General features: G+C 39.1%; 1 protein-coding gene across 14 annotated transcripts in view; it reads right to left on the bottom strand.

The window, feature by feature from the left end:
• LOC115453274 (steroid hormone receptor ERR2) overlaps positions 1–18,175 on the bottom strand; it is a 59,306-nt gene that overhangs the window by 3,442 nt on the left and 37,689 nt on the right. For 4 of the 14 annotated variants that reach the window (XM_030182005.2, XM_030182012.2, XM_030181996.2 and 1 more), the window contains 6 exons: positions 4,809–5,051; positions 4,071–4,331; positions 1,976–2,203; positions 1,531–1,716; positions 642–806; positions 189–361 (listed from right to left, as the gene is read on the bottom strand). In XM_030182005.2, the coding sequence (XP_030037865.1) occupies positions 189–361; positions 642–806; positions 1,531–1,716; positions 1,976–2,203; positions 4,071–4,331; positions 4,809–5,051 (1,256 nt within the window). The remainder of the gene's footprint in view (positions 1–188; positions 362–641; positions 807–1,530; positions 1,717–1,975; positions 2,204–4,070; positions 4,332–4,808; positions 5,052–18,175) is intronic. The other 10 variants (XM_030182060.2, XM_030182051.2, XM_030182037.2 and 7 more) reach the window with 6 other exon arrangements.

Here is an 18,175-nt window from a genome sequence, read left to right as displayed (position 1 = left end):
TTTTTTTTTTTCATAATGTTTCTCAGGGGGTTTTCGTGATTCGCGTACGTTTAAAAGGAAATTGTGTTTCGCAAAGGGGCGAGGGGGAGAGAGGGGGGGTAGCGAGGTTCCGCTATTTGATACGTAATTCGACCCCCCCGGGTGGTTAGTGTTGGGTCAGTGTGGTGGAGGTGGTGGTGGAGCAGTACCTGAGCGCGGAGACGGCGTCGTTGAGCGCGGCGAGGATGTGGTCGCGGAAGCGGCGCAGCGCGGCGTGCTCGTCGAGGCGCGCCTCGGAGTTGGCGAGCGCCAGCGCCTTCAGCAGGTAGCACTCCTCGCGCAGCGCCGCCGCGCGCTCCAGCCGCCGCGCCACGCCGCACACCTGCACACGCACACTGCCTTACTACATACGCACGTACAACAGAATGCATCGTTTAATAATAGCTAAATCTACAACATGAATGGACCAACTCGACCAAAGTGGACTGCCTTGCAAACGACAGACATGAAGAAGATCAATGTGACATGCTGTCACGATTTCTCCGTATAGCGAGCAAAATTTCCAGAACCAATAAGAACCTCAACTACTCACGATTTCATTAAGGAACATATACATTTCCTTAATAATTAAAATAATTTGTATAACGCCACATGCACATTACCTGCAGGTACAGGTCGTGGGCGCCGATGTCCTTGGCCTGCTGCTCGTCGAGCGAGAGGTCGGTCGCGAACCGCAGCCGCAGCGCGCCGCCGCCGCCGCCCGACATGGATCTGTACGCCAGCATCAGGCTCAGCATCTCCGCCCATGTGCTTTGTAACAGCCGCATCTGATCACAAACGTGACATTATTTTAACATTTATTTGCTACAATATGGTTATAATAAATACACAATATAAGTAAAATCACGATCTCACACTCTGTCCATTAATGACGTAATAATATTTTAGAGTAAAGATATTCTTAAAAATTTTAAATCATATTACAAGATATGACAACTTATTAATCATGCCAAAATGTTTTGTTTTCTAACAATGATTCACTAAATTCATATAAGGTAGAATACAATACAAATATCTGCAGTTCGACGGTTAGGTTAGGTTAGGTTAGAATTTTAACAAAAACAGAGGAAACTTTGTAGTGCAGACATAATATCGACCTACGAGACCGCGTTTCGCAATGACAACCAGAATAATTCGAGCTGTCTTTAGTCATCCTCGTGATAAATATCTATCTAATTGTTTTATGTCTACGGCAGTGGCGAAGCGTTCACACAAGCCGATTCCTACCGGCTTCCCTTTTAGGTTTATTTACGTTTGTCTTAGTTTTTGTTTTCTTTTAAATTGGCCGCGATATGTTAACTAAGGCAACTGTTTTTTTCAGGTTGCCTTTTGATAAATTTCACCCTTCATCACTGTTCTATGGTTGCTATTCAATCAGTACTACACCTATATGATCCTTATTGCTGAGGGTCGTGACCCCTACACGCATCACTTTATTCCGGACTATACTACGCCAATAGTGCCGGTCAGTTGTGTGGTATTGAATATTACCTGATCATTCAACTGAAGATCCGTGAATCCAGGTATCTGCTTGGCCCAGCCGATCACTCCGACCAGCTCCTTGTCGTATAAGTCCGCGAGCATCGTAAGGGTCTTGGCCGTGGGGTCCGTCACGCCGCTGGGCGGCGGCGAGCACGTGTACAGGTCCGGCTCGTATGAAGACAACGCTTCCAGCACCTGGAATGGAGGTTATAGGGTTGATGGTAAAGTGAAGTGCAAAGAGTATTAAACCAAATAGAAGACGGTATATACCACAATACAAAATACACAGAAAAAAAAAACAAAATAAAAAAAATAATTGAAAAATTACAAGACATTTATAGTCCACGCTTTTTTACCGTTAATAGATCTACAAGTGACCATTTCAACAAAGCAGTACGAACATGGCTTCCTTTGCACGATAAAATAAAAAAATCCCTTATAGAGGCTGACGCACCTTGATGTCGTCGAGCTGCGGGCGCGGCTGGTGCAGCGCCTGGTCGGGCGCGCGGCGGTACTTCTGCCGGCCGCCGCGCACGCGGTCCAGCCGCACGCCCTCGCGCAGCATGCCCGTGCGCAGGCACTTGCGGAAACGGCACGCCTGGCACGCCTTCCGCCTCCGCTTGTTGATCTCGCATTCGTTTGACGCGGGACACGTGTACTCTATGTTGCCCTGCGCAAGCATCTGCGTTACGGTTACTACTGTTTTTTTTTTTGTAACCTCTACCGGTATTCCTTTAGTAGCAGGTGACAACTGATGGTAAATGCCACCCTGGCTCGTAAGAAAAACCAACACAGCCCAGAGCTTTCTATTGCTCTGCAGAGAGCTGCGTTGGCGCAGCAAAGTGGATATTTGAGTCTTATATCCCCACGGCGTACTAACAAGTACTGGCAAACAGTTCCTTGTCGGCAAATTTGTACAAAGTGACAATTAACTTAAAAGTAGGTTTACATGATACGTGATAAGCAATCACATATCATAGCTTTAAACAGATCATAAGAATGCCAATTCGTCGACATTGTAGGAGGGGAATTATTGGACAGGAAGATAGATGAACCGGAGTTCTCAATAAGCAATTCCAAACGCTTTCTTCAATCCATCGCGAAAATAGACTAATCAGAACGCAAAGGACATTTTGACCGGTTTATTAGTGGGATAGGATCAAAGATTAAATTTGGAGTGGTTTATCAAAAACGTCAGTAAACCTGCGCGGATATGTGATTCGGATGTAATCTAATTTTTCGGTCAAAAATCTTTACCCGACAAAGCGACTCACAGCGATTCATAGACATTACATATTACAAAAAATATTCCTTTATTAAATACACACGAACGATGACGCCAGCAGCTCGTGTGATGATTAATGTCATCTGCCATAAATATTAGCAACACCCGAGCTTCAATTACATAGACAAGTCCTATTGACCTCATGCAAAAATATGTTTATTTAGAGACAATATTTGGTTGATAATTTATGATGTTCTCAGTAACATTAAGCCCCAAAAAATTGTTTATTTCATTTATATTCAAAGGCAAACAGTTATACATATTATAAAGTCCCCCTTTTCTGTCTGTCCGTATGTTATCGATTTTCTCAAAATCTGCTTTACGGGTTTTTATGAAATTTGGCATGGAGATAGTTTAAGACCCTGGGAAGGTTATAGGCTACTTCTTATCCCGGGGCAAACTGCCTCACGCGGTCGAAGCTACGAGCAAAAGTCAGTTATCTCATAGAAGTAACACCTGTTTGAACCACTGTTTCCAGCGATACAAATAAACTCACATGAGTAATTCGAAACGCTATTTGTGTTACAACAATTCCTGACCTAGGCATCGTTACGAATGATTTATAGCTCAAGTATAGTCACGAACCACTTAAAATTTTTCTATAGTATCAAACTGACAGTTGAAGAATTGATACTCGTGTTAGCTCTCGGCGCAACAGCGTACATCCATTTTCGACTGTGGCCGGTGCCAAATTCTATTTTTTTAACGCATCTGTCCAACGTTTCGTCGCTTTCGTTCCTCCACACTCGATACAAAACCAAAGCGTGTTTTTCTTTTGTAATAAAATTGTTGACATTTAAATTTTACACGTATAAAAATATTTCTGGCATTTGAGTATTTTTACATATATTGCCAGTCAGGTAAGTGATATATGTAATCATTGAATGTGAATTTCTGCGCGTTACCGTTGTTGACGAGTGGAATAGGAATGAGGAAGAAGAGATATAGACCTTAAGCAGCCTTGATCGAAGGTAGTCGACTGACATGTATACTAATCGCAATACGGTTGTTACTGTCTGCAACATCGATTGAAAGCAAGCCAGTAAGTCAACAAGGCTAACACAATATTCTCTTGCTATACCATATTCAAGGACACATCAAACAAAATGTAAACTTTGTACATTATTTTACAAAGTATTTGTTCAGACTTATCAATAACTTCAAAAGAGATATTAAATATTAGTTTACATTTATTCTCCTTTAAATACGGTATACCATCATCTTAAAAACCTCATCTTCCCAACCTAAAAACAATGAGACCAACCTGTATGGTCCTCTTGAAGAACGCCTTGCAAGCTTCACAGCTGGCCACACCGTAATGGAATCCTGAGGCGACATCACCACAGACGAGACAGAGTCTGCGAGGCGCGTCATCATCCCTGGCCCCGCTGGCGGCGGCGGCTGTGGTCGACGAGCAGTGCTGCTGCTCAGGGCTGGTGTTGCCCACTATAGAACCGTCTTCGGGAGACACGCAGAACTTCACGTCCTTCGTCTCCAACTCCAGCTGTTGGGGAGACAACGGTACCTAGATTAAAAATTATGAGGGGTCATTCTTATGTGGTTTGTGTAAACCATACGAATAGAGGTTGAAGTTATTCAGTGATTAAGGATGTCTAAGTAGTACAATTTGAGCAGATCAACTTGGTAGTGAAGAACTTCTACCGCTGGTGACAACGGAAATGCCTTGAGCACCGTCTGCTCCCACATGCAAAGTAATATATCTACTGCTGGATGACAAACCCGGTACCTCACCGAACCGATAGACCTCAGTTTGGTATATTATATAAAGTATGTTGTCCCGCTGTCAAACTCCCAGCTGTCTCCGCCCCAAAAACTGCTGGTAAACCTTACACGAAGAAGCTTCTTGCTCGTAGCCCTCCGATTGAGCTCAAAGGTTTAAAATTTTGCCCCTACCCGCCGACATGAGCTGGCTCTGCTCGCAAAAACTGCTGACATCACGATGAGCCTGCTCCCCGCTCATTAGATACAAACTACATCTCACCTTCGGCGGCAGCATGGCGTATATCTGCCTCGCCTGCAGCGGCTGGAGGCACGCGCGCTCCTGTTTCACCTCGGCTGTCCGTTTGGTGCTCACCTCTGGCGGCTGCATCATGGGCATCGGGCGCGGGTGGAGCGGCTGCGCGTGCGGCGCCGGCGGCTCGGTGGAGTACTGCGGCGGCGGGTCGGTCTCTTGCTTCACACGACGTAGCATCGGCTCGCCACTTACTGCCGACATCATTTGCACCTGCAAGGGATAGTGATAATGTAAATTTGCTCAAAGTAATGATTTTTTTTTTTCTATTACAGTTGAATGACGAGAGGAGCTTTACTTGCCGTTCGCCTGATACGACCGCCCATAAACAGTAGAAGCATCATAGAGAACTTTGTATATCAAACTAATGCATAGCATCCTACTAGGCTTGACCCCCGAGGCAAAAGATGTTAAGTCTCATAATGCCTAGAAATTACACCGGCTACAATATCGATCACACCTGAACACAACAGTGCACTTACACTGCTGCTTGACGGTAGAAAACAATAATGGTCATTGCGGTGGTACTCAGACGGACCTTCGCATATATCTACCGCTAGATTGAGGTCTATTTCAGCGGATACTTAATAAATTATCACTTATGACCTCCACTAGGATGGAGGATAACAATACAATATACTCGTCCTCTATTCTATCATAAGATCACGTGTATACTTTTGCATCAAAAATGTAGGTATATTAATAAAAAGGTAAATTATGTTATCAATACGACACAAAAATACATAATATAATAAAAAAAAGTTCGCATTCAAGTTTCAAATGTCAATACTCGACATTCTTCCTGTTAAATGCATTTAGTCAGCATTGTGTTTATTAATAAACTAATCGACGATTCCAAAAACAAAAGAAAACTGAATGACGCGGACGGTATCAACTGACGGACACTAAAACAACCGCCGATGTATTTATGTGATATAATTATAATTAAAATTAAAAAAAAATGTTATGTCTACACCAAAAATAAAATTGTTAATTGCTCGGACGATTAAAAACAAAACATAATAGGTCAATAGTCTTAGGTAATGAAAAATGTATTATTCACTTTAAAACAAACGCAAAATTAAATCAAATATGTGCCACAAAGGTCACCGATGTTGGCAAAACACACTAACGTTTTCACAAAAACACATCATCTCTTATTTAAATCGAGAACCACTGTGAAAACAACATTATCTATGATAATAAAAAAAAACTTTCAAGGATCCAACCGCGAGTTCAACGCACCGTTGACATTGCAAATTTTAATGACAATGATGCAAGCGAAACATAATGAATGTTGCACTCAATATATCTATGATGATCATTTGCAAATAATAACGATGAGCGTTTCATAACGCGACGGATATATGCACAATAACAATTGTTTATAATTAATGTATACACTTTTATATTGTTTTTTTTTATATCCCGTCATGACTTGTCAAACAGCTACGCGTGTGACGGAAAAATAACCTTATTATGTAGTATATAAGGTTATAATCCCGTGACACACGCAAATGTCATGTAGCTGTCTTGGCTCGCCGGCGAGCCACGAGAGACCAAGAGATATTGTACACTTATATAACAACAAACAATTAAATAACAATCATGGATTCGAAATTGAAAGCATTTTTTCTTTTCATGTTCCAGAGACAAATTTTTAGAAATCGTTTCGATGCCATTTTTTAAAATCAGTTTTCTAACTTTTATACACTGGCCATTAATTGCATTCTTTATTTAAAATTGTCGAACATCGCCACTGATTTATATTAAGTGACATTGACTAATTACCATCGACAAAAGTCAACCCATTCTAAATTTGAATTGTATATAACGCGCAAAAACTGCCAGACACATCGATTCGGCTCGGTGCGATAATGAATAGGCGAAAACGGAACGTGAGCGACGCGTCAACGGAATTTCAGTTGAGGTAGGTCACGGTGGCAGGGGTCAACGTAACCTTTGCTTATTTGTCAAAATCGGTTGCCATTGATTAGTTGTTGATGACGTGTTAGTGGGAATTCTGCGGCGGCAGCAGCTGACATCCTGTAGACGGAGTTGAACCCGCGACGCTGCCAAATTTGGGCCAAATTGCAAAGGGCGAAGCGAAAATAGGGAACGATTTTAAAAATGGCGTTGTTTGAACGAAGTAGGTAACTTGTTTAAGTTACTAAGATTGTATGCAGTATACAAAGCATTAGAATTGACTTTGTGCCCTAGACATAATAATTGTTGAAGGCCATTACCTGTTTATATTTAAACTTCAACGAAATCCGTCTCGTTCGACATTACAACATGAATGTTTAGTCGCATTCCGTTGTACACAAAAAAATAACATTGCTATCTTAGATTTAACATCTGAAGTTTATATGAATAGACAAGTCAATTTTATTTTCGAAAATAGAACATACAATTTTAAGCTTTTCACTCACGAAGTAGAGTGGGAACATAGACCAATGTTGTCAAAAAAATCTTGTATGCCTCTACAGCTTCTTTATATAATCGGAGAGGGGGGGGGGGGGGCTATTCCGTCTATGAGGGGAAATCCGTCTTATTGCAATTACGAACAGTCTAATCGAAGGACAGCTTTAATAGCCGTAAAAGTAAAAGAGTCTAAATCCTATTTACATATAATTTTCATACTATACTATCAGAGCTTTACAATTAGAACGTCCGTAATTGATGACGGATTCGCCCCCGTAGACGGAAAAGGCCCACCTCACAACAACATTTCGTTTAAATAATTCCACAATCCTTTCACCAAAATACCTAACATTAGCTATATAATATTCTAACAAGCAATGATTTATGCCAAGCGACTGTCGCCGATCGTGGCATTAAACACAACGGAAAAAAACAAATACCGACCATCATCCAACGAAATGTAAACAAAAATAAACCTTTCATTACGCAAAATCGATAAGTGTCGTCTGTATTTAGGCTGAATATTGTTCGAGTCACGAATTATGTGGGTGTTCCAAATGTACGAGAGACCCTTCACAATGGAGTCGTTGTGGCATTGGAAACTTGAGCAACTATTTCTATTACTCAACAAGGACTCTTTGGTCAAACTATATCGTCTTTGGCTTGTTCGCTGCGTTTAATATGTGGACCAGGCTTCGAAGTCGGGCAATACTTGGGTTTTTTCTACTTGATTTCTACCGAAGTTGATTAAGGAGAAGTCGACACTTGTATTTTAAAAGGGTGTTCCTAAATTGAAAGCATTCAATGATTTTCCTCCGAAATAAGTTCCTAATCGTACTGGTATCAGCGCAAAAGGTGACCGGACTCTATTATTCACTATCTACCCTTTAAAACACGAATCAACTTCGAATTGACAAATTTCGTTGTTGGCGGGACAGCCTAGTGTTCGTGTCAGAAAATCTCCGAGCATCGCTCTATGTCATAAAAAGACATATATATTATCGACAATTTATGAGAGTTGCAGTGATAGTCGTGTGAGGGTATACTCTCTGCCTATGCTATAATTCAACAGTATACATTAATTATGACATAGTCTATATACTTAACAGTTAAAATCGGACGAACCTATTCATCCGCAACGAAACACCGAACCATTCGAGGTTGAACCGCCGAAACTGTTCTACGCCACGACTACAATTCTTAAGTCTTAACACAAAACGTACAATTTACATAAAACGATATTTTATAAGCGTTCAAGTCTAGCCCAGACGGAAACATCGAATTATTATTGCAGATACATCACACGGCAGGGATACCTAAGCGTTTCGGACTCTCGGTAACTCGTCAACGCTTCTCGGCGGACACAAAAAGCGCGAGTCGAATACGTATTGCCTCGGTAGAGGAAATCGTTCATCCGCAATACGCCGCCAGAAATCAACACGAGTAGGTACAACGTGATCGAAAACGCGACGGAGTGACAAACAATTTTTATCATAAATAAAATTAGCAACGCAAAGATTGTATGTGAAAATGTGTAAAAATTCTGCGAACACCTGATAGCGAAATGTGGCGCACTATTTGCGATCAACCGTTGTACATAACATGTACGTATATAATACGTAGGAGAGTTCGACGACCGCGCGCCCGTGGTCTCACCTTCATAGATAAACGTCATTTGGACTAGGCGGCAGCGCGGGCGGCGCGGGCGGCGGGCGGCGGCTCAACCGCACCGTTGTTGAGGCAGGCCTCTGAGCCCCCAATTTTATATATTTTCGTGCGTAGTACTTAGTCCACAGACAGGGTCTTATATTACATTTTTGACGTAACCTATTGGGGTAGGCTTGAGTGCTGTACTGAATCCTAGTTTTTCACAATATCGCCGTAGCTTGGTCGCTTTGTCCTTGGTCGTAGGTATAACAGATTTTTTCGTTACACAAAGTTATCTGTTGAAGTTGGTCAGTCCAAACTTTACATAACGTTATAGGCGATGTTGCCTCACTTCACGACCCACTGGGTGGTGTATTACATATTTTTTCCGACGCAATTGTGCGTTAATGTGGCTGCGGGCTATGTAACTTATATTTTTCTTGACGCAGTCTCCTCTTATTGGAGTGAGCTGCTTGGATGAAGCATTACATAGTTTAAAGTATACGCAACTGTTTGAAAGGGTTAGCCGCCGGGTGGAGTCTAATTTGCATAATTCATCGACAATGGCGGACGCAATCTCACTTTAGTTCAGGTAGGATTACGTGGGAATATGCCACGCGTCACTTTTAAAATAGAAATCTGTTTTAGAACTGCGAAAAATACTAGAAAATACATCGCTTGAGCAACAAACCATGTGTTTTGAAATGTATATCATTAATCTATGCTAATATCTGTCTATAAATACCCTGAAACCCTTGTCAAGTGTCAATCTCTATTGAACAATCGCGGGTATGATGTATACGTTCATGACAAAAATGATGTCGACTCCTGACTTCGTGAGAGCTACGCCTGGCATGGCTTATGTAGCTATTATTACTAGCCAAATTACATAAAAATACATGTATAAATCATATTACAAAACTAAACATTAACATATCAAATATTCCATAAAAAAAACTTCAAATAGAAATTAACCTTCACGCCTTGGAATTGGGCGCAAAACAGTTTCCCACCGTAACTGGCCAAAATATTTGCGATTGGACATTAAAAATAAACAAGGATTTATCGTTCGGCGCGCGGAGGCGCGGCGGGGAGCGGCGAGCGGTCTCGCGCGCTACGGAAAACCTGCTTTACATTGCATACATGTCAATATCTCGAATATTCTTATGTAAACACGCGGGCGTGTTTGATTATATACAATTATACGACGTAGGAGAGGCTCTTTAATGTAGACGTGTCGGTTATGTATTTGTAAAAGGTTTATTATAGGCACACCTACAGATATTCGCGTGTTTTGCGGGTAGACGGTTTGCGTTGTTTTTCAGTACTCTTGAACACACTCGCATCCCCTGTCATGAACTACTATTCTACATTTGATTCAATACTTGAAAGCTAAATTCGTAATTTCTATTCTTTATTTAAATTTTGTTCCGCAGACTGGAGTACACAACAGTACGTTATGTACCCATTTTATCTACATCATATGGCCGCCATCACAAATACCTTCACTGCGCTCTGATATTTAATTTGAAGATACAACGTTCCACGCAATTTACTTATATTATTTCCTACATATCAAAAGTGAGACACTCGTTCATATCTTTATATGATAAAGCTAACAGCACATTTCAATCCAAGCCGCTAGCCCCAAAACATTTCGACAACATCCAACACAATAGACACGAAGCGTTATCGACATAGCGGACATATCTAATCAAATACTATGACGTCACACCTACCAATAGACAACAATGCGACCCGGACCAACCTCAACACCGCACCGCTTGGGCCCAGTAATTTTCCACACCTTATCAATGTGATAAGAATTTTTATGCAAAGATACGAAATCGCTCGACGACGAGTGCTTGAGTATTTGTACAGTTGCATCGCCATCCGTAATCCGACAGACATTTGTGTGAATATAACGAGAATAATTATATTTATAGCTTGATATTGTAGTCACGCTGTCTTGTTTTCGGCATGAAATGGTCCACGAGAACTGATAGATTTAATTTTTTATTAAACAATAAGTGTTAGACGATAATGACTCCTATTGGAAAGTTATTATTTACGTTTTTCGCCTGCATCTCTTGATGAATGCTCAAAAATGTTTATCCTTAAATGTTTAGCCACATTGCGCGTTTCTGATATTCTGACCAGTATAAGGTGTAATTTCAAAATTTTATAGCTTTCTTATTGATTTTTTTCAACGCAATTTATGTTAAACTGTTAACACACGGAAAGTTTTTCCTTAGATATTAACAAGCCCTAAGACTTAAAAATAATTATTATCACATCTTATATCTGCCCGGGTGACGTAGAAGTATCGCGTGCGCGGTATCATTACCGCTCTGAGGTCCTGGGTTCGAGTCCCGGGTCGGGCAATGTAATATTGGGTTTCTACTCATTATCACCCGGGAGTCTATAATTTACGCCCGATATGGCAATAGGCTCCCTCTCTATCACATATGAAACGAAACACACATGGCGACAAGTTCACCAATTGCGCCTCTGTACCCCTCGGGGATAAACGGCGTGATGGGTGTGTCTTATACCGATATACTTACTTATAGTATCATAGTTTTATATATACCAGACTGCCCTTTTTAAGTCACCATTGCCAAAAACGCAAATCGCTTCGCGGAAAATCGTCTGCGTATGTCGAGCGAAATCGCAGAAGCTCCGAGAATACGCAAACATGAAAGAAACCTATTACCTTTTAAGAGAAATGAGTGTTATTCAAGTGGAGTGGAATGTAATAAATTTTCACTTTCATTCGTTATTAATATTATATATTTATGAAAACGAAGAACCATTGGTTATTTACGGTTCTGGGGGGTTTTAATATTCATCTTTACCTACACACATATAGTTTAATAGATTACACAAAATTAAACTAAAATAAATAATAATACAAGAATCATTATTATATTATACTCTTCCTAATATATTGTAAATTTGGCCTTATATACAATATGTTGAGTTTTTTTAAAAAAGAGTAACGATTATCCGCGATTTTCAATAAAAGATCGCGATCGCTTTTTCTATCTATCACAAAAATGGTCCAATCAGAACAAAGTTTTATTTGACATGCTTACAAATGAGTTATTTTGATTGGTTCATTCTCGGAATCAGATTGAAAATTGAAATTAGAATCTTTTATTTTAGGGCAGTAAATCGTTTGGCGTGAGATTAAAGTCCACAACATCAGCAGAAAATAACACCCAACTTCATTACTTAATACTGTAATGTGTTTAGTGCAGCACAGAAGATATTGTTATTGACATAATAATCGAGTGACGAATACTTTTAAAATCGGAACACAAGACAGAGACAGAGATACCACTCTTGCGTCTAGCAACTTAAATAATCAACTTATAAAAAGAATGAGGTTATATTCCGATATATAAAGAACATAATACTTGCTATATTAATGTGACATAGACAGCCGCCTTGCATCCACCAACTTAAAAAAAAATACTTATAACAGGAATGAGGTTATATTTAAATATATAAGTCAGAAAATTCCCAACGCAGTATACAAAAAACCTCTGATTAGCTGTTAAAAATGTTGCGATGACGCAATATGTCGGCAAACGATGCACCGGCCTTGAGTTGCAACTAATGCTAGACGAGTTTCGTATACCTAATATTTATACACGAATAATTATCCGCCCATTGTGTTGGACCAGTCCTCAAGAATCATGATGGAAACTGACTGATCGATCACGTAGGCAGGCTACCTATCGTAGTTACTGCGTCACGTGCCTTATAGTTCTCTAAAATTGGTATAACTAAAGGATTTTTGTGGGACAATGTCGATATTCCAAGTAACTAATCTTTATACTTATATATATAAAAACTTGTAGGAAAAACAGAATATAAAAAAGAGTATTGGTTAATAGTTTTCTTTGCAAATATACTTGAAGTGGGAATTAGTTATTAGCATTTTTACACATTTCACCGTGTATCAATACTTGTATAGTTTTTTTTAACTACAACCGATAACTTGTACAGTCGAAATGAATTTTCTAACTGACGTCGAATCTATCGACTATCAACAAAATTACGCAGCCTTAATTATACTGAGCATATTGATTGAATCAGGGGCCTAACCTAACTTTTCTTCTTATAGCTTAAATTAATGCATAACTATACAGATTTTTATTGTGTGGACAGTCGATTTGGTCATAGGAAGTCGTTGAATGTAAACCTCTTCGGGCTGATATCTTTAGAGATCAGTGTTCAGTAATGGATATTCTAAAGCTGATGATAAGTGAAAGTCACTAACGCCATCAGCATGCATATTTAAACGTTTCTATGAAACAGATCGGTATCATATCATCCTTACCAGTTACAGCTAGGCAAAGAAAATTAAAAATCGACATCATTTGACCTCTTTTCGAGATAAAAACACAGACAGGAATAATGAAGTATTACATTTCGCGTTTTATCTCTGTAACCAGTATAAACAACAAAAATATTAAACATTACGAAATTACAAAACGAAATTGGAACGGCGAAATTTCATTTAAAAGTTAAAATATGTCTCCAAAGTTTGTGATTAGGTTTTTACTAATTAATTGGTTTTCGCGAAATTTTCCCAAGCATCTATATTGCGTAAGAGGCCAAACAAATAAATCACTTTCCTTAGTTATAAATCATGTCACGTGTACAGAATTAACCTATCTTGTGGGAATTTTTTTGTTGATTTAATGATAAGGCATCAAAAGTGAGTCTGATTATATTTTGCTGAATAAATAAATTATAATTATTAAATGCATACGGTATTTGTACTCAGCATCATCCCAGAATCTGTAATTTATGGCCCTATCACATCATGGGACATAACACACATGGTGAAAAGTAGGTGTCCTGGCACCTCTGCCTATCCTTTCCGTGACAATGCGTGATGTGTATTTGTTTGATGTCGTCATAACCCTGATGCAATAAAAGACAATGGTATTATAAAATATTACGCAGAACTATTAGGAGCATCAGCCTCATCCCCTATTTGTCCCAGTTTAAACAGCGAGCCACATTAAAAATGTCCGTTTAAACGCGAACTTTTGTTGACTGCGACATTTAATCACCGAAGAAAACAAAGGGAAACTTAAATTTATTTTTCAATTACCTTCAAACGTTTCGAGGAAAGTCAATTAATTTTTAAAAAGTATTTTTCATCGTCGTCAATTTCAGTAATGGTATGCCTACGTAAACGTTTATTTTTGTGCGAAATCCTTAATTACTTAATCGAATTTGAATATAAAACTGTATGTAGAAATATATCTCTAAGAACTATACACTGAAATTGATTGAAAAAAAAACTATGCAATTAAAAGTTACGCAAATTGTATTTTTATTTCACAATTATGACTGGATTTGTTTTTTAATAAAATAATCTAAATTCAGTATTATTTTTTTATCAGTTACCTAATTTGTTTACATTCCATCTCTATTACCAAATCAGACTTCAATATATCATAACTTGAATTCAACATACAATTTTCAAACTCTCATGAGTAGTCTAAATACTTAACGAGACGAAGTTCTGCGCAATAGGATAGTACATAATACAAGAATGATTTATATTAACTATTAAGAATACATCGTACATCTAAAAACAGTCATAACAATAATAAAATGAGATTACAAAACGCAATCAAATTGACAGCCGAAAAAACACAATTTGTTTACAAATGTAACACTTTTTTGTATCATACGACCGAATAGCTATATATATTATATACCTAAAATACATATATATACGAGTCGAATGCACAAATTGCATGTGCGGATAGATAAAATTGCTTTATCCAGATAATCTGCGAATTGCCGCGGCAATTATATCTACGGCAACACGAGCGATATATCCTTGCGATAAACTAGTAATTGTTTTTAAAATGCACATAAAAATGCAATAGTTTAACTGTAAACAGTTTTTACTATCTCGACTGAGGTAGAACCACTGTCTTAGTGAAAACTGGTGTGATGTGACAGATTCGCTTTTTCGAAGTCCAGATAAATGTACTCGGCTTCCAGCAGTGGCGAAAGATGAAATCTTCCGATAGGGAATCCGACATAATATACAAATATACGGTTTGTAAGTGTGCTAATGATAATTCGATTTTACATACATTTACGAAAGGGAAGTCGGCAGGAATCTGGTTGTTAATATATCCCTTTGCTAATATTGCTTCCTAATCTCGTTTGTCATTATGATTTCTAACATTTATGCTAATATTAGAAACGGCCAGAAGGTTGCAAAATCTTTGAAACGTCGGGGGAAAACTATAATATAAAAAACCACGATAAAATCCTAAAAGAAGTTTTATTTCAAACTCATTCCTTGTTCTGACGGAGACATAATAATTCCTTTGGCAAGATATTCATTAACAATGACTCACTCTCAGGTGGTGAATTGTTTCAATTACTGGCAAGAGTTGGCAATGATGCAACAGATAGAGCTCTTACCCAACTAACTAGACAATGATCCAGTATGGATAGATTCAACCCAAACACTAGAAGTTGAACGACGCCATTTGCAACCATAGATTATATTTAACGTCAACTTGATTAACTATGAAATATAATTATATATTTTTTTAACGACATGGCCATCAAATCTTGTCATGTTTAAATGCCAATTAATTTCATTTTCTACCAAATCATACGAGAGCAGACCAACAACGCCTCAAACTCAAATACAATAAAAAAAACCGGCTACAAACAACTTCCGTCACGTTTATTTTTAACCAATCACCGAAGCATACCTGATCACTTGCAACGTTAAAATAACATCGCAAAGAGTCCAGCCACGTGACAAACAACGATCCGATTGAGGCAGGTCAGGATTCTCAAGCGCAGAAATTTTCGCCTGGGAAAATTCAACGGGCGGCGAAAATAGGCAGCGCTGTGTTGCGTGGGGACGGGGCGTTGGGGGATCGTGGGGCCCACCCGGCGGGGGTGAGGAGCCAGGGGCGGGTGATGCGCGGTGGCGGCGGGAGGGGGGTGCGTCTAGACGTTGGCCTTGACCGGCGCACGGTTTCCGCGCGATCGAGGTCGCCGCGACCCACAGCCCAGAGACCGAGTGCTGGCTGCTCGTTATACCTATACCATACATTCTAAACACACGTTGAACCCCACCTTTTCGCCACGCGAAACGACCCGCGCGCAGCCGCCGAGTGCGGGACAAAAAATGCTTGTCTTTGAATTATTTTCATCGGATATTAAGTGTGATCAACGGCTGCCACGCGAAACTTTGTTATATCAGAAAAACGATATGGAAAGATCATTAATTATATCTACAAAAACAAACATTTTCAAAAACAACTACGTAATATGTTGCTTATTGAGGTGCTACGCAGTTAAATCTCTTGGTCCCCAGAATTATACTAACCTGATTGACTGACAATTACGAAGTTCCATATACCCGATTCCTGCCGACTTCTCTTTCGTAATTTATGTAAAATCTAATTATCATTAGAAGGATTTGTAAACCGCATTTATGTATATTTTTAGTACGTATAAGTTGTGTCGGATTCCCTACTTCACCATTCCCCTCTACTGACACATTACTGGATGTACCCCTACTGATCCTAAAACGCTTCTCGCCAGAAAGCCACAATGCCTACTTTTCTTCTATCGTCATAGTCCCTACAAATAAAACATAAAATTATATTAATTACCTTCCATTAGCGTCAGTAAAATAAAACCAAAATAATTATTTTTATAGCCTGCAGTTTTTAACTAATGACTAACATGTTTTTTAAGTATTATACTACGACACTTAGAACTCCTTTGTGATAAAAAAAAATCTATACTGTTAAATAAAGCTGAAGAGTTTGTTGGTTTGTTTGTTTTAAATCTCTAATTTCAGGAAATACTTGTTCGAATTGAAAGATTCTGTTAGTAGGAAGGCCTATTTATCTAGGAAGGCTATAGGCTGTATACTCACTTCATACTTTGACCAATACGAGCGAAACATCAATGAAAAATATTGCGAAAACGGCAAAAAAATATTCCGTTTGAGTGCTTCCGTTGCGAAAACGGATAAAGTTAAGCAACTAAAAAGCATGACGGAATTGTTCCTCTTAAAAAAATCTAAAAATACATTATACAACACAGTCCCCACCCCACCTGTCTGCCTGTCTGAACTCGATACACTCAAAAACTCAACGGATTACGACCAAATTAGGTAAGTATGGAGTTAGTTTGATAGCCTGGGAAGGACATAGGCTACTTTCTATCCCAGGGAAATATTTAGCGGGACTTTTATCCCGGAAAACTCCTTCACGCGAAGCTGCGAGCAAAAGCTAATTAATATATGATAAATTGTGAATCATTTGAAAAAAAGTAAACAAAAAAATTACTCCAAGTTCTGAAATAAATTTCCCCGAAAAAACTCTTTAATGCGGGCGAAGCCACGAGCAAAAGCTAGTAAGCACATACATATATTTGTTTTTTTTTTCTCTGCAATTTTGGCATGTGAGTATGCATTATGCACCGCTGCACCCAATTATTGTGCATTAAAATATAAAAATAGTATAATTGTAGACTAGTTATGTTAATTATATTTTATAGTTCGTTAGCTGAGTCATTATTTTCATACAAAACAAAGGATTAGTTTACATTATGATTATCGCGATAAAATCGGAAAATTAACTGATAGGAAGTGCTAACTTATTGCCAACAGCACTAGACATCTAGCGGCGCGACATCCTGATAAATATCTATACTATTATATAAAGCTGAAGAGTTTGTTTGTTTGTTTGTTTGTTTGTTTGTTTGTTTGTTTGTTTGAACGCGCTAATCTCAGGAACTACTGGTCCAAACTGAAAAATTCTTTTTGCGTTGGATAGCCCTTTGTTCGTGGAGTGCTATAGGCTATATATCATCACGCTATACCCAATAGGAGCGGGGCAGTAATGGCTAATCTCAGGAACTACCGGTCCAAACTGAAAAATTCTTTTTGCGTTGGATAGCCCTTTGTTTGTGGAGTGCTATAGGCTATATATCATCACGCTATACCCAATAGGAGCGGGGCAGTAATGGCTAATCTCAGGAACTACCGGTCCAAACTGAAAAATTCTTTTTGCGTTGGATAGCCCTTTATTCGTGGAGTGCTATAGGCTATATATCATCACGCTATGACCAATAGGAGCGGAGCAGTAATGGCTAATCTCAGGAACTACCGGTTTGAACTGAAAAAATCTTTTTTGTGTTGGATAGCCCTTTGTTCCTGGAATGCTATAGGCTATATATCA

The sequence above is a fragment of the Manduca sexta genome, chromosome 13, assembly GCF_014839805.1.
Source record: "Manduca sexta isolate Smith_Timp_Sample1 chromosome 13, JHU_Msex_v1.0, whole genome shotgun sequence".
Classification (NCBI taxonomy): Eukaryota; Metazoa; Arthropoda; class Insecta; order Lepidoptera; family Sphingidae; genus Manduca; species Manduca sexta.
Note: the sequence above shows the minus strand (reverse complement) of the source record. Positions and strands in the feature narration are given on the sequence as shown.